This window comes from Zalophus californianus, chromosome 2 (assembly GCF_009762305.2).
Source record: "Zalophus californianus isolate mZalCal1 chromosome 2, mZalCal1.pri.v2, whole genome shotgun sequence".
NCBI classification, from domain to species: Eukaryota; Metazoa; Chordata; class Mammalia; order Carnivora; family Otariidae; genus Zalophus; species Zalophus californianus.
This window is the reverse complement of record NC_045596.1, coordinates 30,919,101-30,945,454: the sequence shown is the minus strand read 5'-3', so window position 1 is coordinate 30,945,454 and position 26,354 is coordinate 30,919,101. Positions and strand designations below refer to the sequence as shown.

The following is a 26,354-nucleotide window of genomic DNA, read 5'->3' as shown; positions in this document are numbered from 1 at the left end:
CCGGGCGCGCTCGGCCCCCGGGCAGCTACTGCCGGCTCGCGTGCCCACCGCCGGCCCGCGCGGGGTAACGTCTCGGTGCCTACTTTTCCGTAGTGCTGGAGGGAGAGGGGAGCCTCCTAGGATGCGGGACGTCAGTGGGGAGATCCACTGCGGCCCCTGGCAGAGAGATCTGTACCCCTCACCCCGTATTTTTGTGTTTGGGGTTCCTCCTCAGTTCTAGCCTCTTCCGTTTCGTCCTGGTGTGTACACTGTCGCCCGCCTGCACTATCCGAGTGGATGGTCTGAGACCCAGCGCGGACGCTACCGAGATGGAACTCCCAGGAAGTTGCACACACTCGCCTGCGCCCTCGACACCACAGTGGGAGCTCAGCGAGATCCTGCTTCCCCCGCACCGCCCCCTTCCCTCTCTTTTCCCGGGCTCTTGCAGCCTCGGCTGCAACACCGCGTCCACACCCCCTGGGCTCCACGCGCGTACTTGTTGCGGTGCGCGCACCTACGGTGGGTGGAGAGCTGGTGGCTTTACCTGAAAATGCTACTTTGGTTGTTGGAAGTTCTTTTCACCTGTGCGCCCAAGTTGGGATTGACAGGAAAATGTGTTAAGCAACCGCGCCACCTAGCTTACCCTCTTCTCTCCCCTTTAAATTATCCAGGGAGAGTCAGGATAGAACAGGCGGCTGCGGAATGGGACAGAGCATTATTTAAAGACCGACATACTGTCCTTAGTTTCTAACGGGCCCACGTTAGGGATTCCAGCCCCATTTACACAGTTGTCACCCTTTGTGGGAGTAAACTCATTTTGGGGGGCATCCTGCCAGTCGTGTAGTAGCTGCATGCTTTAAAATGATAGATTTAGAAGGAAGTTCTCTGCTATTTTACATCATTTTCTGATAAAACCCTTTGTCACACTTCTAGTGGATGCTTTAGTAACGTCCACAGAATACTGGTACATTTATCAGTTAAGTTACTCTGACCAAAAAGACATGGGTATTTATCTTAGGTTTCGAAGTGTGGTTCCCAGACTAGCGGAATCAGCTTCATCTGGAGGGATTCAGTAAAAATGCAGATTTGGGGGCTCTACCCACGACATACGGATTCTGAAATAATTGGGGATAGGGAGGGTGAAGTAATCTGTGTTTTAACAAATGATATACACTCCAGTTTGAGAACCACTGCTCTGAATATGCTCAAGCTGCTGGCTAAGTTACCTTCATCTATCAAAGGCTGGGATTCTGTAAAGCCAGAGATGGTGGTGTTATTGGTAATCTTAAATTCGGTGTTATATTATTTGTCATATTGTTACACTGAAACGAAACCCTCCAATATGTCCATATACGTGTAATCTGTACTTCATGCACATCACATGGAATGCCAAATGGAGCTGTCAAGGGACCCTTGTGAAAAATACAGAAGAAAAACCAGTGGTTTCTGGCTGCATGAGGGAGTGAAACACCATGATTCAGTTAGTGTTTTAGGTGTGTTCATGTTTTCATTGGCATATAAATCGCTCCAACCGATGAGTCATGGAAGATAGGAAAACTAATTTGTTTGAGGGGATTTGTCAATAGAGTTCTAAATTTGTCAATATGGTTCTAAAAAAAGAAGACCCACAATTTTAAGAAGTTTATGGTATTGGCTTATATTATGAAAAAAAAAGCACCATCTTATGCATTATTTAGATTTTTGAGAAAGAGATAACGGGTTGGATTCTTTGCCTTTAGCTATAATTTCTCTAGGTCCAACTTTATTTCAGTATTTCCTTCATCTTCATCTCCTAAATGTATTCATTTTACATCTGTAATTCTGTCCACCCAGTTTCAATTGGAGCTGGAATTATGTGAGTTCTCCTTTGTTCATCACACAACTCTGTCAGTTAAAGCCCTGAAATCATGCCTCTTCTTAGCATCCTCACTACGGCTGTCCTAAGATCAAGATCTTCTACTTTCTATATCAGATCCTTAAAATAGTTTCTTTACTGGTCCCCAGCTTCTGGTCTCTTCCATCTCCGATCCATGGGACATAGTACTGCCTAAGTCATTCTAAAACACCATTTCAACCAGGTCTTTCCCCTTCTCAAAAACTTTCCCACGATTCCCTATGAGTTACAGAATAAAGTTAAACTTTATGTATGTATGTATTTAAATAACCTCTATGACTAATGTGGGGGTTGAACTCATGACCCTGAGATCAAAAGTTGCATCCTTTACCAACTGAGCCAGCCAGGCGCCCCCAGAATAAAGTTTTTAAAAAGCCAGCACAGCATCTGTAGTCATCCACAGTGTATGTTGACTCTCCCTGTTTGTGCTCACAGAGCTTCCTTCTCCTGAAGTGTCTTTTTGACATTCTGACAGTTAAGTTCCATTTGTCCTTCAAGCCTCCACTATCACCTCCTCTTGGCCATTCCTTTTGAATCCCAGTTCGAGTTAATTGCTCCTCTGTAGTGTGTTCTCAACACCTGCATTTCAGTTATTATTAACTTTTTAAAAAATCTGTATCACATCTAATTTAGTTGTGTCTCCTTTAGATTTTAGGATTCTGGAGGGCAGGGGTTGTGCATGACTCATTATGAGATCATCCTAGGGCATGAGCATAATGCCTTGGACAAAGCAAACACATGGTATTTGTTGCATTCTTGACACTGGGAAAGAAGATATTTAAGTTTGTTAAACAACAAACTCCATGTATATGAAATGCTTTTATGCAAACAATGACAATCCACTCCTCTACGTTTTCTCAGAACTGAAAGAGAAGGTTTAACCTTCAACCTAAAGGATTTAGATTAGAATCCAAGAAGGAATTCCCAGCATGGGTGGTGGAATTAAGGAGAGTTTTCAAGGGGGGTAAATTCTAAACAGAAATAAGTCTCAGCCACATGAAAATGAAACCAGATAGATGATTTCTTCAATTTTTTAACGTCTTGATTTTAAATTTCTCTGAGAATGACTTTCATGAAACTACACACAAAGTTTTCATCTGATTATTTCCTAGTTATCATCACTTAAGCTCTCCATTGCTAACTTGTTTAAAAATTTTTTTGTGAGTGCGGGTGTGTGTGTGTGTGTGTGTGTGTGTGTGTGTGTGTGTGTGTGGATTCTCAGTTCCCAGAGGCAAGAAATGGAAAAAGGTGCCTATGGGAGGAAGATCCCCCCTTGGTCCTGCCCTCTCACCTGGAGGCAGTTTCTGAGTGGGATGACTCCTTGGTTATCATTCTTCCCACCTTGGCCCCAAGCCCCAGAAGGAAGCACACTGTCCTTGCACTTACCCGTAGAACTTGTTTCCTGTTTTCCTGTTAAGACTGTGCGATCCTAGAAGGCACAAGCTACTTTACTAACCTTTGCATTCCTGGCGAAGTGCATGACCAAATAACTATTTGTGGAATGAATACATCAGCAGTTGTGGTATACCTGAAACTCCTGGGAGTTTGCAAAGACCTCCGTTGATCTTTAGAGCCTAACCTGGTCTCTAATCTGCAAGCTGGAAAACATTTTGTAGGCCATTATCAGTAAGTGCCTACTGGATATTCAGTGCTGTAGTCTATGTGCTTTGGAAAAGGTAACAAAACCACATTGATGGTATATTGAAATCCTGTTCAGCAATTCCCCCTGGACCTCTGTTTCTAGGTTGTTACGTTTGTGAATTTGGAATACTAACAGTTACCTACCTCATAAGGCTTTGGTGGAGATCACATGGCTTAGTACATACGAGGCTCCAAAAATAGAGTCTGGTATACAGTAAGCATGAACAATTATTATTATTACTAAAAATCTCTAAGTACACTTGCAAAAGTTGGGGAAGAAAAACCCACAAATCTAAGTAGTTTACCTTTTATTCATACAAACAATACATACACAAGACTGTACATTGTTTGAAGACTGCAATAATTTTCTAGTGTAACAACTCTGTAACAAAATTTAACTAAATGTAACATTTATGAAAATATAAATCTCTGATTGGGTAATTCTTCCCAACAATACAAAGTTTACATAAAAACATTCAATATGAGCTATCAGTTGCAAACAAGTTAGGAAAAATCATTCAAGTCACTTGTTAAACTCTATTGGCTGTTACATAGAATATTCACACACTACATTTAATCCATCTAGGCATTTAATTCTTAGAAATGTGTGGCAGGGAGGTCCAACTGATAATCACAGGAGTAGGAATGTGTTGCCACAGAAGAGCTAAAGAAAAAAAAAAAAAGCATTGACTCATACAATCAACTCCAGGTGATCTCTACGTGGGCTAAGCCTTCGCTGGGCTACCCCCTTTCCGGCTGGTAGCTAGGCCAGGAGGAACATACTGAAAAAAATTCTTCCACCACGGAGTGGGGTGTTATGTCTGAATCCCATCTCTGTATGCTTTCATGTGAAACTGCTTTCCAAAGTGAAATGCAATGAACTTGGATTCCCTTTGGATCAGATCATTTTGCTTCTCCCATTTGCAAAAACAATCAAGCTGTCGCTGTCTTCTTCCTCACATTGCTCCCCAACATCCCTATAAGGGCTAGAGCAGAAGCTATCACTCCCTTTATTTTGCAGCTTACAAAACAATACAGCGGAGAGGCTAAAGATCTGCCTGCGCGAAGAGTTCGTGGCCGAGCTGGGTTGAGAGCACGTCAGTTCCTTGGTCATCATTCTGCCGCCACAAGTCACTCCTGTCACTCTCCAAAGCAAACCAGTGCTTCTGACACCCTTTGAAAAGTCATCCAAGGACATGCCATGTGGAGGATATGGAAGGAAGAAAAATCACTCTCCCCCTTTTGGGATGTGATATTTTCTTTTAAAAAGGTGAAGTAGTGTTTTTAAAAAGTATTTAATACCATTTCACAGCTTCTGCTTTGAAACGGATAAGACTATAAAGGCCCCGAGGAGCCCTCCAGCAGAAAGGGTGACAGAGGAAGAAGCCTACATACACTGTGGGGAAGTAAGAAAGTGATTACAAACAGGGACAAGAAAGAACCTTTGGACACCCTTAAGATATGGAATATTTTAGCACAAAGACAGGCATATTCAGTTTGTCCCCGAGTATTTGGTCGTCTGTCTGCATTTTACACAGGAGAGAGGAGGAATGAGAATAAGGCAAATGTCTTCAGTATTTCGTAGATGACATGTCAAGAAAGCTTTCTTTCTGTTAAGATTTACCGCAGGGATTTAGGAAATAATGTATGCTTCCATACAATTGACTGAATAGCCCAGACTTTTGTTAGTACAATGATGGAAATGAACAGATGTCTTATCAAATCTATAATGCCCTTTCTGTAATTCCGCTTTAACTTCTAGCACAAAGAGGCATTTCAAAAACACACGAAAAGACTCTGGTTTCCTATTAAATGTGTTTCTCTTGCAGCCCGGGAAGTAGTTTAAAAATCGCATGTTCCGTTATACAGAAACCCTTGCATGCAACTGTCTCAACTGTATCCTAATGAAGACTGACTGCGTGCTCAGTAGCCCTAGGAGGGTGGTACTAAGTTCTTGTGCCCAGTCCAGTTTGTGGCCTTACCTCTCACGTCCTTTCTCCTGGGAAACTGGGAGTACGAGGGGGCATTTTTGTTACGTGATTTTGCACCTTTTGACCTTCCATCTGCAGACTGGGTTTACACAGTTGTCAGGATTGTAAAATGTAAGGAGAGATTAAGGCTGTGTTTACTTATGGCCACACCATCATTGGAGGTCAAACAGCTCTTTGTGTTCACAATTTCAAACGATTTCTGTAGAACGAAGTCCAGTCCAAGGGGTCTGGATATAGTTCTAGCTCTGTCTTCTGAACCCATGGAATGAGTTATGCTGTTGCTTCCCATGCAGCTAACGTGAAAAATATCTCCTAGCTCCCAGTTGACGTAGCCGGTTAAACACCATTTTTAGAAATGCTCTGCCAAGGTGTCATTCCTGGATTAACTTTGACAAAAAGAGCCAACTCAAAGCCGATTTCACATTTCTGTCTTTTTGACAAGCATGTTAACACTTGAACTCCAGCATCTTTCCTGTCTTTAAAGAAAGGAGTAGTTTATCATTTGGGAGACAGAAGATACTTTTTTTTTTCTCCCTTGTGCGTGTGTATCGCGCATGTCTGCTGAGCAAGAAGAATGTTTTGTCAGTTGTCAGGGGCGTAGCTGTGGCCCCTGGATTCCAGGGCGGAGCACACCCGGTCATAGCAAGGGTTGTGTTTCTTGGATGGTGTCGCCTCATTGGGCTCAGTGGAATCACTCACCGTGATGGGACTGTCTCTCGCAAAGACCTCGGTAGACTCTCTCCATAGGCAATCCACAGACACTTTAAAACAGTAACGACTACACTTTGGCCTGGATGACTGTGTCGCATTGTTGAAAATCTGTCTGCTATTTGAAGTGGCAATTTTAATTTTCAGGGCTGCGTCTACACGGTCTACCACTGTGTATATCCCTATACTCCCGTCGTCAAAACCCACTATGATGTTCAGGTGCCTCTGTGAGAGGGCGAGAAAAGTTGGTGTTTTGTAAAGGGAGCAGGCACCGATATTTTTGCCGTCAGCCAGTCTCATTACAATCAAACTGGATACTGCACCGTTTTCATCCCCCTCCTCCCCATTTCGGAAGCAAATGTATACCAGGTAGCGACCATCTCGAGAGAGCCTTTGCCTCCAGATGACCCCAGAGGCGTGAACCACCCGTAATTTGCCACTGTGTAAATCCAGCACATTGATATTTTCATCTCCCCTGGATATAATGCCTAGCTTGCCATTGGGAGAAATCTCGAAATCCTCCAGATTTTTCAAGAAGTTGTTTGGAAGTTGCACACGGCGACAGATGACTTCATCCGTCAGACTCCAGATATTCACTGTCTCGGCTGATGTGATGAACACAATGATGTCAGGGCAGTCGGGGATCAACTTAAAATTCACAATGGTGGTGCCATCTTCACAGCAAAATTTCTTGGTGATGCTTCCTGTCCAGAGACTGACAGCCAGCACTTTGCTTTTCGTCATTCCCACCACGAAAGTATTTGCGGAGGTTATAAAGGCATTCTGCAGGGTGGTCAAAATGTTGCAGACCCTGTGGCCTGTGGCCAGTCTCCAAACCCTGGAGGCATTTTCCTCACAGAGAGAGACCACAAACTGGTCATTGTGCGTAATTAGCAGCTGAGATATTCTCTGCCCGTTAATTCGGAAGAGGTTCTCCCCGCTGCTGGTGTGCCAGACGTACTGGCTGCTTTTGTCATCTGATGTCACCATGACATCTCCAGAGGACGTCAGCACGCAGTGCTCGACTATGCCCTCATGTTTGAATACTGCCTCAAGGAACCCACTGCTGAAGTTCCACTTGTGGACACAATCCGAGCCATCGAGGGAATAAATGATTTCCCCTCTGGCAGGTAACACCAGGCTTTGAATGGGTTTCCCAGTCTTATCTATGTTGGACATAGCGGTGATTATATCTATATCCCAGATGGAAAGAACACCACTGGTTGATAAAGAGAGCAGCATATTATGGTGACTGGATTTCACCAGCTTGACTATGGTACCTGAGATTTCCTGTAAGCTCGCCATACATTGTCCTGTGTCCCGCCTCCAAAAAAACACAGCTGAGGTATTTTCCATGGTCGCGATGATGCAGTCTCCGTTTTTGGACAGCACAGCAGAAATAAAACGTTCGTTGTGCTTAGCTCTGAACTTCTCAGCCACCTTCCACATGCCCGTATCTAAGAGCTCAATGCTGAGGGCTTTACAGATCAGAATCGCATTTTGGTCCTCCGAAAGTTCAATGCTGACCACCTCGCTGTCTTCTCTTCGGCAGTCAAAGTCGTCAGTCAGCTGGGGATTGGAAATGTCCTCAGTATTCCAAACCGAAAGGCCTCCCTCGCTGTCCACCATTACCATTTCTTGAGCCATGTCCAAGATAAGAAGAAACTTCACAAACCCACCTGAAAATTCAGATGTCACCGTACATAACTTTTCTCCACTCCCTAAATGAAATATGGTGGTGGTGTTCAGGTACTGTCCACAGAAAGCATACATGCCATCCAGAGAGCACTGGACACAGGTCACTTCGTACCAGCAGTGGAACTGGTAAAGGGGCCACCCGTAGAGCAGATCGATGACAGTGACATCTTTGCTGGCTTCAAGCCATGCGAGGGCGTGGTTGACAGACAGTGTAAATCCATTGATGTAGGTGGAGCCGCTTCCGTGCTTGGTGCCTTTGATTTCCACTTCAGACAGAAGACAAGAATTTACATTGTCATAAATCAGCAAGGTGTTATTTGTCGTAGCCACCACAAGATACTTTTCGTCACTGGTGAGTTTCATGCCCAGGATGACAGACTGGGCTGTGGTGATTTGCCGGAGGAGTTGACGGGTTTCCACATCCCACGTGCTGATGGAGCCATTTTCTAGAGCTGTGAGGACAGTACTGGGGTTACATGTAGGCAGAATCTCGGTGACATGCAGGTGACTAGAGGACAAGGGGAGACGCTCTGGACTGTATGTCACATCCATGGATGAATGTAATGGCACAATGGAGCAATATTTGGGCCCATCTTTGTCACATTCTAAAAGGAGGTGTCTAAGTTTGGGCAGGGAACTTACAACAGGCAGCAGCCTTTGCTGAAGCTCTGCTGAAAGAGAGCCCGGAAACGTAGTGACCTTGGTTTTGATGCCGCGGAGAGTGCTAGCCAGGAACTTCAGCTCCTTCTCTTGCGAGTAGTTGTAAGCCAGCTCAATGTCTGAGAGCACTTTGTCGAACTGGCCGATTTTGATCATGGTATAAAGCCAGCTGAAGTTCATGATGATCCCGTAAAGCAGGTCATCGGTTTTTCCACACCTTGTCAGGTGGTGCAAGAGCTCAGACATTTTCCGATGATTGACAAAGAAGATGTCAGGCTCCAGTGGATTACACTGGAAAACCCAGGGCTGGTCTGGAGCCTGCCTGTCAAAGGAAGCCTGTTCCATGAAGTGCTTCTCTTCCTCAAGCAAACTTCTGCTCTCCAAGTCAAGGCAGCCATTCAAGTAGGGGTCTTCAAGGCAGAAAGCTTTCCTCCTGCCCCCTGACCAGACTCCCAGAAAGTAATCTGCCAGGATGGTGTGCATTTCGCGCAGGTTACTGTCGTCCTGCAGATACAACTTCTGGGCTATGAGCTGCAGGTGTCTATTGGCCCAGACCAAGAGTGTGACGTTCTTCACATGTCTTTCTATTAAGTATCCACTGAGACCCTCCTTGAGCCTCGCAATGTACAGATAAGGTACTCTCAGGGGATTGCTGGGCCTAGTGTTCTCATTGAGCTCATTCATCACACTGTTGTCTAGGGCCAACACATCCTCCAGTTCCATTTCACTCAAACCTATTTTGGCCATGGTGATGTAACCGAGAGCCCTGGAGACCAGTTTCTGACCACACTTCTTCTCCAAGGACCAGAATAGCTGCTCTATACTTTCGTGAACCGTGACACAGAGGGAGGATTCATCGACGTCTTTGTGAGATCTCCAACATCTCACCTCCCTGAAGGTCAGGTTCACAAACATGGGCAGCGTGCACTTGGAGAATGCATTGTTCACATAAATCTGCTGACCTGATGTGACCTTCCTTTTGACCCGCAACAGCTGGTGTTTGAGGACCTGGCTGCACATCTTCCGGTCCCGGGGAATCAGCTCGATGTAGTTGGCTTCTTCGTGGATAAGGCACCTCAGTTTCTGCAGGATCCCATGTCTGTTGGGCAGTGTGGACAGGACTATTCGTACGAAGCGGGGAAGGTGAGCTGGGAGCCACCAAAGCTTCCTGGCCTCGTCACTCTCTGAGAGCTGCTCTAGGGCATCGAATATTATTACTAGAGGTCTCTGCAATGAAGACTCGTTCAAAAGGTTTATAAATAAGTCTCGGAGGTCATGGATCTTCTTAGGGTAGCTTTGAACCAGACACCGGTAGTTGACTGCCAATTGTTCACAAACACTTAGAAGGAGAGTCTTAAGGTCAGTACTCATGTCTGTGGTTCCTAGAAATCTCATGACGACTACTGGGTCAGATTCTGGTCCTGTGTCTTCATGAAGCCAGCCATAGGCCTAAAACATAGAGGTAGTGTTTAGAACGGTAATGTATATTCACATGGTCGCATACACAGCATTTCCTCTCTCTAGAGGTCAGACTTCTGGTAACCCTGACCATGCAGAAAGTGGCCTAGAACCAGGGAATGGGAAAACCTGAGAAGATCAAAAAGCTGTCACAAAACTCATGCACCAATATCTATAGATGAGATCCTCAGGATCACTCTACTGAAGGTAATAAAATAGTGATAATAGTCTTATTCAATCCCAAGGCAGCACTTAGCTTGTTGTATTCTAAAAGTGACAAAGGATTTCATAAACAGTAAATCTGCATATCTAGTATGGTCAGCTTTTCCTCACTGAATCCTGTTTCCTGGCATGGTTTGTTGGTGCACAGTAGGTGCTTAGTAAGTATTTGTTTAATGAATAGATTAAGTAGTGACTTACGCATTATATTGAGTCAAATGTTTTCACTAATTGAGATCACATAAGGCTGATCAAATTCCTAGCTAATTAGAATGTGATAAAAATAGTACTAAAATACTGAATAGAATCCTGAATGATTCAGAGGCATTTTACTATATTGTGGTGCTATAGGGTCATCTTTATGATTATTTACCATTGTCATAAAAATCTGTATAATTCTGGCTAAAACGTTAAGCTTTATGTTTTATAACAGACAGCTCACTATATATTAACCGTCAGTTATCAGTCCTCACATCACTTCCCTGTAGGGCAGATGGGATTATAGTACCATTTAACAGAAGAGGAAACCTGTCCAGCCTGGATAAATGACTTGCTCAGAGTTAAGCAGTTACCAAGAGACAAAGCTGGAGGGTTTTTTTGTTTTTGTTTTTCAAATTGTAGAGTGAAGGAGTTAGCATATATGAGGGGGCTGTTAAATTTAGTATGTCTCTGGCTGGAAAGGCGAGGACGAGAAGGGGTATGATCAAAGTATAAAAAAAATCCCTGTCTATTTTTAGGGAGATAATGTCTTTCAGTAATCCATGGAATTCACCAAGAATATTGCTTAGGAAAGGATGAATTTTATTTGTGAGGAAGCAAGTTTATGAAACTTGGTTCCTCAAGATGTAGTTCAGGTTAAGGCATGAGTAAGTTTAGGAAAAAAAAATGTAGCAATTAAGGAAAAGAAGCAATTTACTGTTTAGCCCCAACCTTTGAAGCCAATATGGAGGAAGATAATCCTGCCATCCTACTACAACTGTCCTTCCGTGGCAAATCAGAAACAGAACATGATATTTCATCCCTACGTGAATTGCTTATGATGATTATATGTATTGTCCTCTCTTCCCCCAGTCACGTGTTATTGAATGTGTAGAGCGATCCTCTGATCATGAGCTCGTGTCCATGAAAATGCTGAGCACGGAGGAGATAACCTCGAGATAAACATGAGACATCTCCCTGCATTCTCACAGGGACATGAAGTCACAAAGAGAGCACAGGTTGTCATTGGTGGGACAACATTCTGCAGGAGAGAGGCAAGGGACCTGGAAACAGATGAGGCTTCTTGTGGACCAGAGACCTGGACTGTGAATAGACACACTCTGGTGGTTGGACAAAATATCCAGAAGAGTTAGAGCTCAGAAAACCATTTCTCAACTTGACCAACTCGACTGTCACCACCCCTGCTCTGCGGGGTCCGTTGATCTGTACAGGGATATCAGCACATTCCACACAATTCTGTACCTCCCCTGCTACGGCACATGGACTTGCATCACAGTGAATATAGTCAAGTCCAACAACATTTGCCCCTCCAACGACTTTACCCTTCCCTCTTCCGGAGGCAAAAAGCCCTAGAATGAAGGTGAAATGGTGTTACGTGGATGTTTTCTCATTAGATTTCAGCTTCCATGTGCTCTTTGTACTGTTGTCTTGTTGACTTGGAACAATTCTGAAGTTTGAAGATTCACATACAAATTAGTGTTCACACACACACATGCACGCACAGACACACACTTTATTTTGATGCAACAGGGCTCCTAAATGTAAGCCTGCCACTTCATCTGGTGTTCCATTAAAAAAGAACTATGTCATTTAACACTAAAAGAAACACCAGGGTCGCCTGGGTGGCTCAGTCTGTTAAGCGCTGGACTCTTGGTTTCGGCTCAGGTTATGATCTCACTGTTGTGGGATTGAGCCCTGTGTCCAGCTCCATACTCAGTGCAGGGTCTGCTTTGGATTCTTTTTCCCTCCTCTCTCTCTCTCATAAATAAAAATTTTAAAAAAGAAGAAGAAGAAGAAGAACAACAACAACCCGCAGCTGGGCTTGGCATATTAAGAAATGGTAAATTAACTTTCCTGGGGACCTTTTTTTTTTTTAAGATTTTATTTATTTATTTGACAGAGAGAGAGAGAGCGTACAAGCAGGGAGAACAGGAGAGGGAGAAGCAGGCTCCCCGCTGAGCAGGGAGCCCAATGCGGGGCTTGATCGAAGGACCCTGGGATCGTGACCTGAGCCGAAGGCAGATGCTGAACCGACTGAGCCACCCAGGCGCCCCTCCTGGGGACTTTTTAAAAGTAAGTTAATACACCAGATCTTTGCCTGTGAGCTTAATTTGAAACCTAATCCCCACGTAAGGTACAACACAACTGTCCCTGTTCTTGTCCTCAAGATGACCTCCCTGAGATTGTGATAGCACACGACAGATGACCAGAGTGTTCGCAAAGTTAAAGAAAGCTCTGTTCTTGAAAGAATAAGCACAGGAAGAACAATATAGAGATTCTGAGGTAACACCAAGATAAAATAAACTACCAGACCTGGACATCCAGTGCAACAGGAGGGTATACTGGAACTAGTTTAGTCCAGTTTAGACTGACATGCCAAGACAATAGACCCAGGGTGAGGTTCCACACCATCATGCAAGATTTGTAAGGGAGTTGTGAAAACCAGTTTTGCTACCTTTAGTGGACTACCCAGCTCCAGCCTAAAAAGGAGTTTCAAGAGGCCAAGAAAAACATTGGAGATTAGGGTGCTGTGGGTCATATCTGTTACCATCCACTCCCAAAGGGCAGGGCTGAGAGATGTCCTCACTTCTCACCTCGGGAAAGGGGCTGCAATGGACCACTGACAGGGTCTCCACTAGAGCTGGAGAGACAGGGAGACAGATGTCCTCAAACACCTGAGAAATATGGAGGTTGACTGACAAGGCTGGCTAGCTCTTTGGGTGGAGGAGGGATGGAGAGCTGCTGTTTCCTAGGGCAAAAAATTCCCAAGTGCTTCCCATGTGTCACATGTGGGCCACTGGCAAGACTGAGCTGACAGAGGTTTTTGTTGGTTCTGTTTTCCTCAGGTCCTGTCTGAGGGAGCTTGCTGGGCTGTGGATCTTGGCAGAAAGGTACTAGAAGTGTGTGGCTGGGTGTCTAGGAGCCATGGAAGTGACCAGCTGGGGAAAAAGAAATGCATCCCCCTGTGTTTGGAGAACTGTAGGTAAGACAAGATGCTCAGGGAGGACAGGGCAGGGGAGGCAGGAGGGAAAGGACATCCAGGAAACTAGAAAAAGGCCTCAGAGGAACTAGGAAGCAGCTTTATTTATTTATTTATTTATTTGTTTGTTTGTTTATTTATTAAAGATTTTATTTATTTATTCATGAGACTCAGAGGGGGAGAGAGAGAGAGAGAAGCAGAGGGAGAAGCAGGCTCCCCGCAGAGCAGGGAGCCCAGTGCGGGACTTGATCCCAGGACCCTGGGATCATGACCTGAGCCGAAGGCAGACACTTAACCATCTGAGCCACCCAGGCGCCCTAGGAAGCAGCTTTAAATGCCTGCCAAGATCACAGAGTGTGGAGTCCAGTTTTCAGAACAGCACTGGTCATGTGAGAACTTTCTGGCCACCTTATCTTTCCTACTTCCCTGAAGCCACAACCCTATAGGAGTCACAGCCCTACAGGGATCATGTGCTTGGGGTTGGGGACAGAGGGGAAGAAGTGCTATGTGGTGAAGGAAGGAGAAGATGACCACATCCCCATTTCCCATGGCAGGTACCTTGCTTATGTGAGCCTCAGCTGTGGGAGAGAAACATAAACTCAAGTTTTAATTACCATTTTCGATTGGACAGATTTAATTGCTGAACTGTGAATGACTTAGGGTCCAGAGTGATAGGAAGGCTTGTCTTTGCTGAGAGGGATGAGAAGAGCTGTGAGATCTGCCCTGGTTTCCACCCAAATGGGAACTAGCCCCACAACAGAAGTTTGACCAATGAGAGAAAAAATAAAGCTGTTCTCTAACTGTATCCCAAGTGCTTTTTTCTTTCAGTATGACCATTATACCAGCATAAGAGAAACACCAAAGTATCCTTTCCAAAAAGACTAATTATAATTCAGAAGAAAACACAGAAAACGGAAATGAATTTTGACCAGTTTATCTTTTCCCCAAAGTAAAGGATTTTTACAAATAAGCTTGCGAAAGAAAAGGCTCTCACCTTCTTTGCTACTTCAGCTAGCAGGAGGGTCTTCCCAGTGCATGGTCCACCATATATGACGAGAGGGTTGATGTGCCCGGTTTTGCTTGGCAGAACGTATTTATGCACGATGTTGAGAGATTCACATTTATACTCGTAGAAGGAGGCGTACGTCTTACATAATGAGGAATGCTGAAGGATTTCATCATAGAGCGTGTCGGTTTCAGTGTCAAAATTCTGTTGTACGGTTGCCTGAATGATATCAATCATGTCCTCATAAAATTGTTTACCAAGTCCTTCTATGTAATGATTTTCTATTTCTTGGGAATAGCCCAGTTTCATGTCACAATGAGTAACAGATGTGTACACTCTCAGATTAGATGATGCAACAATAGTTGGAATAAATTCATCCCTGAGTTTTATCAGCTTCTCTTGGGCTTCTGCATCCCGCATAATCCTTGGTTCTGTTCCAGTGATATCCATGTATTTTCCCATCTCCGGGATTTTCACAAAACGCTCAATGTTAGCAATTTTCCGAATGTAGCAAACACACTTCTTTAGGAATGCTGGAGTTTGCTTTCCTAGAGCAAAGTCAAACTCGTCCTCTATCGCTGAAAGAAAATGTGGCATGGGGTTTATTGTCTAGAACAAAGAAGCAGCGGGCCCACACCCCCAGTACTTATCTCTCAAGTCACCAGGGGGAGATTATTTTGCTTGCAGTGGGTAGCAGACTCTTTTGTAGATTAATTTCTTAATTCCTTAATTTCTTATCTCTCTTTTCCTAAACAGCCAGGAACCCAGTACAATGGGTTTTAATTAAAATTAATTTCCTCCCCAGTCAGAGAGAGAGAGCTTGAATATAGGCATAAAAAAGAAAGCATACTGAGTTTATAGTTGATTCTTTTAAGCTCCTGTTTAGTTTCTCTCTCAGACTTAAGGGGTTCTAATAGCGAAGAGCAGGAACCAACAGAGACCAGTAAAGAATGAGGAAGAGGCCAAATGACGCATCTCGCTGACTTCTTCCTTGTCACTGTCTCCTTTACAATGTGGCTTCACTATTTTGTTTGAGGATGCACTATACCCCAGACAGATATGTGTAAATAGTAATACAAATCATGTTCAACATCTAATCATGTTCTGATCAGTGATCAGTCTGAATTTTCCATATCACTGTTAAATTCCATTATATCTACCAAAGCAGGTACAGAAAAATGACTTAATATGTAAATGTATTTCTTCAAAGATAAACTGGGTCAGACAACACATTGGCTTACATACAAGTAAATATACATCATAAATCATTGAGGCCCCATAAGAACATTTAAAACTGGAGCATCAGTAACAAAAACATCACTGATGCATGATTTTATGGAGGAAAAATAAGAAGGAATAAAATAATTAAACCAATGGCAATGAACTTTAAGGCAAGCAATCTTTTAAAACTGGCTGCCTCCCCTCACTCCCCCTGCTTTCCTTCATCCAGTTGGTCTTAACTGAGTGTCTACTATGTGCTAGGCATGCTGCTGGTTACTCAGGATATAGTGGGAAGAGAAAACAGATAATGCTGAGCGAAAAAGCCATTACAGCGCTTGCAGTCCACTGGAGGATGGTGGACGTGAGTCTCAGAGTCCCATAATGCATGTTTAATGATTGTTTTTAGTCCCGCGAAGGAGAATAACATGGTACAATGAAAGCAAACAATCAGGAGGGCTACCCCACTAGGAGAGGTCAGGGAAGGCTTTCTTAAGGAGGTGCCTACTAGGCAGCAGTCGGATAGAAGAAGGGGGGGCTGGGGTGGGCCTTGAGTATGCAGGGCCGGGCTGGCCAGAAACTGAAAACATTTCAATGTGCCGGCCCAACTCGAACATCAAACAAAACCCAGAACTTGCATGTGTTCTCTACAGTAACTATTAAGGAAGGTGGGAACTGTAATTTTAAATGGTGCCTTTTAGGACTCTCATGATAATAATTTTTTCAGGAATGATAGCCCTCAATCAAAAGCAATGACTCAAGTAAAAAAGATCTGTTTATAGCCACCAGCGTGGAGTGAGCCGTGCCATGGTCACCAGTCCACGTTACAAAGGGTTTTGTTTTTTTGGGTTTTTTTTGTTTTTTTTTTTTAAGATTTTATTTGTCAGAGAGAGAGAGAGGGAAAGCACAAGCAGGGAGAGTGGCCGGCGGAGCGAGAAGCAGGCTCCCCGCCGAGCAGGGAGCCGGATGCAGGACTTGATCCCAGGACCCTGGGATCATGACCTGAGCCAAAGGCAGAAGCTTAACCGACTGAGCCACGCAGGCGCCCCTACAAAGGGTTTTGATGAGGTAAGTTGGTTAAGGAGGCCAGTCAAAGGAGTTTATACAATAGATATCTACTCTTCTTTTTACAAGAGTAAGAACTTGTAATGTAGATGAGGCAAGATGTAGGAAATCTGCAGAAAGCAGCCTTTGGCTCATCTCTTTTCCAGCCATCTGTGCAACATGCTGAGAGGCACCCTGGACGAACCAGGTGTTACCTTCTGTGGATCATGAGAAAGGAAGTGTCAACCTATAGTTTGTATACCTAATTGATGATAACCAGAGATTGCACCATCACCTCTGACTCCCAGGAAACAAATCAACTGTAACATAACTGCCATTGTTACCATCGCTATGGAAAGCATGTGCCAATCAGGAGTGTTGATTATAAATGCTTTGTAAGAAGACATAGAGACAGACCAAGTTGGTAGAACCCAGCGAAGCTTGGCTCAGGGTGAAAAAAAGAGGCTGTACGTAAGAATGCCTGTTGATGGTATAGACTTAATAAATATACCTGAATAAATGAATCATGTGAGACAAAGTCAACTCTAGAGTTCTTTCTAGAAGCCAAGTGCATCCTCATGATTTTGGGGGACTTTTATTGATAATTTCTGATATTTATTGATCTATAAATATTATAAACTTCCCCTTCCTTACCAGAATACCATATTTGTTTTCTGTCCTTGCATTTTTCTAAATATCCTAAAGGTTAACTGGTCATGGCACCCGATGAAGATAACATTAGGAGAGTTCCAGCCCTGGCAACTATCATTCATGAGACATAAATCCCCAAAACTACTATCCCTGAGACCATTCAGTTTTAATGTTCACAGTTGGGCACTATTTTGGGGTCTATTTTATTTCTCTTCATCTCCTGTTATTTATAAAGGAGAAAGTAGAAGTGTGAAAAATTAGGGGCATCTGGATGGCTCAGTTGGTTAAATGGCTGTCTCTGGCTCAGGTCATGATCCCAGGGTCCTGGGATCCCCCTGCCTTTGCTTGCTCTCTCTTTCTCTGTCAAATAAATAAATAAATAAATAAATAAATAAATAAATAAATAAATAAAATCTTAATCTTTATATGGCTGGCCACATGGACAGAGTTTTTTAGTGTAGAGAAAATTAGGAGAAAGTGTTTGCCAGTGAAATACTTGAACACTGGAACTGTATGATTCTACATAAGAGGATGCTCTCCCAAACTGGGGTCTCTTACATCAAGAATAGGAAAGCTTTGGAGTGTCTGGGTGGCTCAGTTGGTTAACCGTCTGCCTTCAGCTCAGGTCATGATCCCAGGGCCTCTCCCTCACCCTCTGCCTGCTGCTCCCCCTGCTTGTGATCCCTCTCTCTCTGTCAAATAAGTAATAAATAAAATATTAAAAAAAAAAGAATAGGAAAGCTTTTGCTCTGGGCATTTTCTTCAAATACAGCACGTTTTTAGGACCAGAGTAGTTTTGTTCTTGATGAAGCTGAAGAACCAGAGCCTCAAAATTGGTTAAAAAAATCCCAAAGGAACAAGGATATTTGTCAGTCTGTATATTCTAAAGATGGTACTTATTATTGCCAGTTTTAATATTTTCAGGGACACCTAAAATAAGACCTAATTTTTTTTGGGGGGGCGCCTGGGTGGCTCAGTTGGTTAAGCGACTGCCTTCGGCTCAGGTCACGATCCTGGAGTCCCGGGATCGAGTCCCACATCGGGCTCCCTGCTCAGCAGGGAGTCTGCTTCTCCCTCTGACCCTCCCCCCTTTCATGGGCTCTCTCTCTCTCAAATAAATAAATAAAATCTTTAAAAAAAAAAGACCTAATTTTTGATAGTTTGTTGAGAATGAATTTGTCAAAATTACATACAATTGCCCTAGCTTGAAGTACCCATATACAGGGAGAATGGTATTGAGTGCCTTTTAGGTTTTTGCTTTGTCATGCCATTCACAAAACCAATCTGAAAACCCAAGTGCTATTGCTTTTTCCTCAATCATTCTTCACTATCAATTTTTAAGATTGTATTTATTTGTTTATTTTAGAGGGTCAGGGGAGGGGCAGAGGGAGGAGAGAGAATCTTAAGCAGACTCCCCGCTGAGCACAGAGCCCAACGCAATGACCCACTCAATCTCACGACACCCTCCCCGCCCCCGCAACGAGATCATGAAATCAAGAATCAGCACTTAACCTACTGAGCCACCCAGGTGCCCCTTCACTATCAAGTTTTAAAATAAATGTTATATATCTGATTACTCTTACCCAGTAGTATTTGTCCCCTGGAAAGTACGACTGACGTATTCCTTCAGCTCTGTGATTTCCTGTGCGTCCTTTAAAAATAAAGCCTCCTTTCTATGGCTGAGAAAGGCTGACAAATGAGTCTCTGCTCAGTGGATTTTTATTTTAAGGTTAAATTAGATCCTGCCACTGTCTTACTTCTTTATTTCTCAACCTCCAGGGGCTTCCCAGCTTACCCAGAATAAAACATAGGCTCTTAGTATGGCTTCATCTTTCCTTCCCCAGGCCTGGCTACCTTCACCTTCTTCCTGCTCCTGGAACTTACTAAGCAGGGATCTTGACTCTGGTAATCCCTCTGCCTGGAATTCTCTCCCTGAGATAGAGCACACCGGGCTCTGACTCTGTCATTCAACTCAAAGTCCTCTCCTTACTGCCCACTCCATTTACATTTGGACCCCCATATCCTTCATCAGCCCCTATTACTGTGTCTTGTTTGTTCATATTGCTTATCCTTTCTGAAATGATCCTGTTCATTTATTTGATTACTTGCATATCATTTATTTTCCCCGCACTAAAATATAAGTTCCAAGAGAGAGAGAGACCTTGCCTTTTTGTTCATTGTTGTATGCCCAGTGCCTGGCACATAGCAGGCACTCAATAAATGTTTGCTGAGTGAGTGAGTAAATGAATGAATGAACAGAATGAATGAATGAACTGAGAACATTGGCAGAGTCTGGTCTAATACAGGCAGCCTCCTCTGACTTCTTTAAAATCACATTTTCAGGGTGTCTGCCTTCGGCTCAGGTCATGACCTCAGGGTCCTGGGACTGAGCCCCACATCAGGCTCCCTGCTCAGCGGGAAGCCTGCTTCCCCGTCTCCCGCTCGCTCCCCCTGCTTGTGCTCTCTCTCTCACTATCTCTCTCTCTGTTAAATAAATAAATAAAATCTTAAAAAAAAACAACAAAAAAATAAAATCACGTTTTCTGGCGAAGTCTTCAAATTAAGTGAAGGCTTATCTATTGGTTAAAAGAAAAGAACACTTGCCTCTTGAGGAGAAGGAAATATTTAGAAAAATTAAATTTCATCGGGCAGTAAATGAAATTAAACTTGTAGACCCATAAAATGGAAGCAGTGAATGCACCTATTACTTATCTGTTCCTTAGTTTACCGAGGATGTGTAAAAATTACCTGAGAACAGGTACCTCTTAGCTTGGCTATATTTCATTTTCCCCTTTTCATGTAACAGTTTTACAGCAGCCTTAAATATCCTCTTGATCTCATCTGATATCTCTTGCCAGGTCTTCTCATTGTCAGCTTTGGCAGAAGGCTGCATCTAGGAAAATGTAAAAGTGAGATACTAGTCTTAAGATCATCAAAGAAAAAAAATCAGTATTAAAGCACAAGAAAAAAAGCACTATTATCTGAAGGTCTACTGTGGGCCAATACTATGATAGGTGCTTAACAGGCCAATGCCCCTAGTAACCCTGAAAGTTAGAAATTATCTCCATGTTATATGTGAATTTGCCCAAATTACACAGAATTTGTTTATTGGGCTTTCTTATTGTACTACATATTTCCCTTTTTTTTTTACATTTTTATTTTAGTTCCAATTAGTTATATTAGTTTAGTTTCAGGTGTACAATATAGTGATTCAACACCCATACAACACCTGGTGTCCCTCACGACAAGTACACTTCTTAATCCCCATTCCCTATTTCACCCTTCCCCCCACCCCCTCTGGTGACCTTCAGTTTGTTCTCTATAGTTAAGAGTCTGTTTCTCGGTTTCTCTCTCTCTCTCTCTCCCCGCTGCCCCCGTTCCCTCCCTCTCTCTCTTTTTCCCTTTGTTTATTTGGTTTGTTTCCTAAATTCCACATATGATTGAAATCATATGGTATTTGTCTTTCTCTGACTTATTTCACTTAACATAATAATCTCTAGCTCCAGCCATGTCATTGCAAATGGGAAGATTTCATTCTTTTTAATGGCTGAGTAATATTCCACTGTGTGTGTGTGTGTGTGTGTGTGTGTGTGTGTGTGTGTGTGTGTGTGTGTATCACAGCTTCTTTATCCATTCATCAGTCGAAGGACAGTTGGGTTGCTTCCATATCTTAGCTATTGTAAATAATACTGCTATAAACATAAGGATGCAAGTATCTCTTTATCTCTGTGAATTAGTGTTCTGTATTTTTGGGGTAAATACCCAGTAGTGTGATTGCTGGATAGTAGAGTAGTTCTAATTTCAACTTTTTAAGGAAACTTTATACTGTTTTCCAGAGTGGCTGCCCCACTTTGCATTCCTACCAATAGTGCAAGAGGGTTTCCCTTTCTCCACATCCTTGCTAACACTTGTTGTTTCTTGTTTTGTTGGTTTTAGCCATTCTGACAGGTGTGAGACGATGTCTCATTGTGGTTTTGATTGGCATTTCCCTGATGATGAATGATGCTGAGCACCTTTTCATGTGTCTGTTGGCCACCAGCATGTCTTCTTTGGAGAAATGTCTGTTCATGTCTTCTGTCCATTTTTTCATTGGATTATTTGTTTTTTGGGTCTTGAATTTTATAAGTTCTTTATACATTTTGGGTATCAGTCCTTTATTGGATAAGTCATTTGCAAATATCTTCTCCCATACCATATGTTGCCTTTTAATTTTGTTGATTGTTTTCCTCCTTGTGCAGAAGCGTTTTATTTTGATATAGTCCCAATAGTTCATTTTTCCTTTTGTTTCCCTTGCCTCGGGAGACATACCTAGAAAAGAGTTGCTATGACTGATGTTGAAGAGGTTATTGCCTATGTTTTCTTCTAGGAGTTTATGGTTTCAGGTCTCACATTTAGGTTGTTAATCGATTTTGAATTTATTTTTGTGTATGGTGTAAGAAAGTGGTCCCGTTTCTTTCTTTTACATGTTGCTGTCCAGTTTTCCCAACACCATTTGTTGAGAGACTGTTCTTTTCCCACTGGATATTCTTTCCTGATTTGTTGGAGATCAATTGACCATATAGTTGTGGGTTTATACCTGTGTTTTCTATTCTGTTCCATTGATTTATGGGTCTAGTTTTGTGCCAGTACCATACTGTTTTGATCACTACAGCTTTGTAATATAACTTGATGTCCAAAATTGTGGTGCCTTCAGCTTACTTTTCTTTTTCAAGGTTGCTTTAGCTATTCAGGGTCTTTTTGGTTCCATATAAATTTTAGAATTGTTTGTTCTAGTTCTGTAAAAAATGTGTTGGTATTTTGATAGGGGTTGCGTTAAATGTGTAGATTGCTTTGAGTAGCATAGATATTTTAACAATATTATTAACCCATGAACATGGAATGTCTTTCCATTTCTTTGTGTCATCTTCAATTTCTTTCATCATTGCTTTATAGTTTTCAGAGTATAGTTCTTTCACCTCTTTGCTTAGGTTTATTCCTAGGTATCTTATTATTTTTGGTACAATTGTAAATGGGATTGTTTTCTTAGTTTCTCTTTCTGCTGCTTCATTATTGGTATATAGAAATGCAACAGATTTCTGTACATTGATTTTGTATCCTGTGACTTTACTGAATTTGTATATCAGTTCTAGCAGTTTTTTGGTTGAGTCTTTCGGATTTTCTATATATAGTATCATATCATCTGCAAATAGTGAAAATTTTACTTCTTCCTTACTAATTTGCCTTTTATTTCTTTTTCTTGTCTGATTGCTGAGGCTAGGACTTCCAGTACTATGTTGAATAAAAATGGTTAAAGTGGACATCCTTATCTTTTTCCTGACCTTAGGGTAAAACCTCTCAGTTTTTCCCCATAGAGGGTGATATTAGCTATGGGTTTTTCATATATGGCTTTTATTATGTTGAGGTATGATCCCTCTAAACCTACTTTGTTGAGGGTTTTTATCATGAATGGATGTTGTGCTTTGTCAAGTGCTTTTTCTGTGTCTATTGAAATGATCATATGGTTCCTATCCTTTCTCTTATTAATGTGGTGTATCATGTTGATTGATTTGTGAATATTGAACCACACTTGCAACCCAGGAATAAATCCCACTTGATCGTGGTGAATGATTTTTTTAATGTATTGTTGAATTCAGTTTGCTAATATTTTATTGAGGAGTTTTGCATCTCTGTTCATCAGGAATATTGGCCTGTAGTTCTCTCTTTTAGTGGTGTCTTTATCCAGTTTTGGTCTCAGGATAATACTGGCCTCACTGAATAAGTTTGGAAGTTTTCTTTCTATTTCTATTTTTTGGAATAGTTTGAGAAGCGTGGGTATTAACTCTTCTATAAATGTTTGGTAGGATTCCCCTGGGAAGCCATCTGGCCCTAGGCTTTTGTTTGTTGGGAGTTTTTTGATGACTGATTCTCTTCCTTCCTCCCTTCTCTTCTCTTCTCTTCTCTTCTCTTTCTTTCTTTCTTTCTTTTTTTTTTTGATTCTGTTTCTTTGCTGATTATCAGTCTGTTCAAATTTTCTATTTCTTCCTGTTTCAGTTTTGGTAGTTTATATGGTTCTAGGAATTTATCCATTTCTTCTAGGTTGTCCAATTTGTTGGTGCATAGTTTTTCATAATGTTCTTTTATAATTGTTTGTATTTCTGTGGTGTCAGTTGTTATTTCTCCTCTCTCATTTGTGATTTCATTTATTTAGGCCTTTATTTTTTCTTGATAAGTCTGTCTAGAGGTTTATCAATTTTATTGATTTTTTTCAAAGGACCAGTCTCTGGTTTCATTACTCTGTTCTATTGTGTGTGTGTGTGTGTGTGTGTGTGTGTGTGTGTGTGTGTGTTAGTTTCTATATCATTTATTTCTGCCCTAATCTATTATTTCTTTTCTTCTGCTGGTTTTAGGTTTTGTTTGTTGTTCTTCTTTGAGCTCCTTTAGGTGTAAGGTTAGGTCGTTTATTTGAGATTTTTCTTGCTTCTTGAGGTAGACTGTATTGTTATAAACTTCCCTCTTATGTACTTTTTAATTTTTTTTTATTTGCTGGTTGACCCATTCATTGTTTAGTAGCATGCTATTTAACCTCCGTGTATTTGTGGTCTTTCCAGATTTTTTCTTGTGATTGACTTCAAGTTTCATAGCATTGTGGTCAGAAAAGTTGCATGGTATGACTTCAATATTCTTGTATTTTTTTGAGGTTTGTTTTGTGGACTCATACGTGATCTATTCTGGAGAATGTTCCATGTGCCCTTGAAAAGCATATGTGTTCTGCTGTTTTAGGATCTGAATATATCTGTTAAATCCATCTGTTCCTGTGTGTCATTCAAAGCCACTGTTTCCTTGTTGATTTTCTGTTTAGATGAGCTGTCCATTGATGTAAGTGGGGTGTTAAAGTCCCCTACTATTATTGTGTTATTATCTATTAGTTCCTTTATGTTTGTTATGAACTATTATATGTATTTGGGTGCTTCTATGTTGGATGCATAAGTATTTACAATTGTTATATCTTCTTGTTGGATTGTCCTCTTTATTATTACATAGTGACCTTCTCTTTCTCTTGTTACAGTCCTTGTTTAAAGTCCGATATAAGTATTGCTAGTCTGGCTTTCTTTTGACATCTATTCGCATGACAGATATTTCTCCATCCCCTCACTTTCAATCTACAGGTGTCTTTACATCTAACATGAGTCTCTTGTAGGCAGCATACATATGGGTCTTGTTTTTCATCTATTCTGTCACCCTCATTCTTTTCATTGGAGCATTTAGTCTATTTACATTTGAAGTAATTATTGATGGAAATGTATTTATTACCATTTTATTATGTATTTTGTGGTTGTTTCTGAATATTTTCTCTGATCCTTCCTTGTCTTTTTTTCATGTTTTGCTGATTTTCTTTAATGATATATTCGGATTCATTTCTCTTTATTCTTTGCATATTTATTAGTGGGTTTTGATTTGTGGTTACCCTTAGGTTTGTATATAACTTCACATGCATACAGCAGTCTATATTAAATTGATGGTCATTTAAGTTTGAACCCATTCTTTTTTTCCTGTCCTCCCACATTTTAGGTATATGTTATTATATTTTATATCCTTTTTTGGTGAATTCCTTGGCTGATTTTTTTACAGAAATATTCACTTTTACTGCTTTTGTTTTTCTTACCTTTGTACTGTCACTTTTGTTCTCTCCTTTCCACTCAAAGAGCCCCCTTTAATATTTCTTGCAGGGCTGGTTTAATGGTCATGAACTCCTTTAGTTTGTGTTTGTCTGGGAAACTCTTTATCCCTTCTTCTATTCTGAATGATAGCCATGCTGGAAGGAGCATTCTTGGCTGAAGATCTTTCCCATTCAGCATTTTGAATATATCATGCTACTTTCTTCTGGCTTGCAAAGTTTCTGTTGGAAATCTCATGCTAGCTCTATGGGTTTTCCCTTGTAAGTTACTGACTTCTTCTGTCTTGCTGCTTTTAAAATTCTTTATCACTAGATTTTGCCAATTTAATTACAGTATGTGTCTGTTTCTCTGTGTTAAGAAAGTCAGCTATGTCTTCTGCTCTTGAAAGTAGTGACTTTATGAAGAAGAGGTCCTGGAGTGCCCTGCAGCACAGTGTCCCCTGTCCACCAGAACTTGACCCTTCAGGAGAGTACCCTATCTGTGTTGCTTATGCCCTGCTGTTGTGTTGGAGTCACTTTTCCTTTCAATGGAGTCATCCGCACTGGCTCTTTGCCTGATGTGGGCTATGCTTGCTCTCAGTGGTGTTAGTGGGACCCAAGGAGGCCAGTTCTGAGGGGGCAAGACTGCTGGGGAACTTGGGATGGGTGATGGTGTTAGCAAAATTTGTGCTGGCCCCTAGTCTTAAGCCAGATCTCCAGTGCTAAGGCGGCTGGGGGCTGCATGCTGTGGTGGCGAGGGATGGGAGGCTGGGTGGGGTGAGTGATGAGGGTTAGACATGCCTGGGCCTGGTGTGAGATGGTGGCTGGGGGCACATTGCTGGGCATGGTGTGGTGGCAGCTGTGGACCAGGTGGCAGTGTGGTATGTGCATGGCTTTAATAAAACTTGCCGTGAGCCCCGGGGCCGAGGCTAGCAAGTTTGGAATGGGCGAGCCCTCAGGAGAACTCGTGGGCTTGGCTCACTGCTAGCAGGTTAAGTAGCAAGTCCCTCTTGGGTTTTGATACAGAGAACAGAAAGTTAAAGGAGAGGTCCTCATATGTTTCCATTTAATTGTCTTTAGTTGTCTCTTCATTTGTTTCTGAGTCTCTGGGAAATCAAATGGGAGGACTGCCGACCAAGCAAGTAACACTTATAGAGTCTTGGTGATAATCTTATTCGTGCATTCATTTATTTAACAATCATTTATGCAGAAATATCAGGTGGGGTTTAGAGAATAACTTAAATTTTCCCTAGATGATCTCAGAATGACAAAGGAACAACTCAAGCCAATTAAACAGTAACATATGAGCAAGTGCTCCCAAACCGCTGTCTAAACCTGGTTTTGTGAGGTATTAG

At 42.1% G+C, this 26,354-nt stretch overlaps 1 protein-coding gene across 3 annotated transcripts in view; it reads right to left on the bottom strand.

Moving 5' to 3' along the window:
• Window positions 1–3,813: 3,813 nt before the first annotated feature.
• NWD2 (NACHT and WD repeat domain containing 2) overlaps window positions 3,814–26,354 on the bottom strand; it is a 168,624-nt gene continuing 146,083 nt past the window's right edge. For 2 of the 3 annotated variants that reach the window (XM_027599542.2, XM_027599543.2), the window contains 3 exons: window positions 20,115–20,259; window positions 14,442–15,031; window positions 3,814–10,020 (listed from right to left, as the gene is read on the bottom strand). In XM_027599542.2, the coding sequence (XP_027455343.1) occupies window positions 6,088–10,020; window positions 14,442–15,031; window positions 20,115–20,259 (4,668 nt within the window). In that variant the 3' untranslated portion in view covers window positions 3,814–6,087. Of the gene's footprint in view, window positions 10,021–14,441; window positions 15,032–20,114; window positions 20,260–26,354 lie in introns of those variants that run through there. The other variant, XM_027599544.2, reaches the window with a different exon arrangement.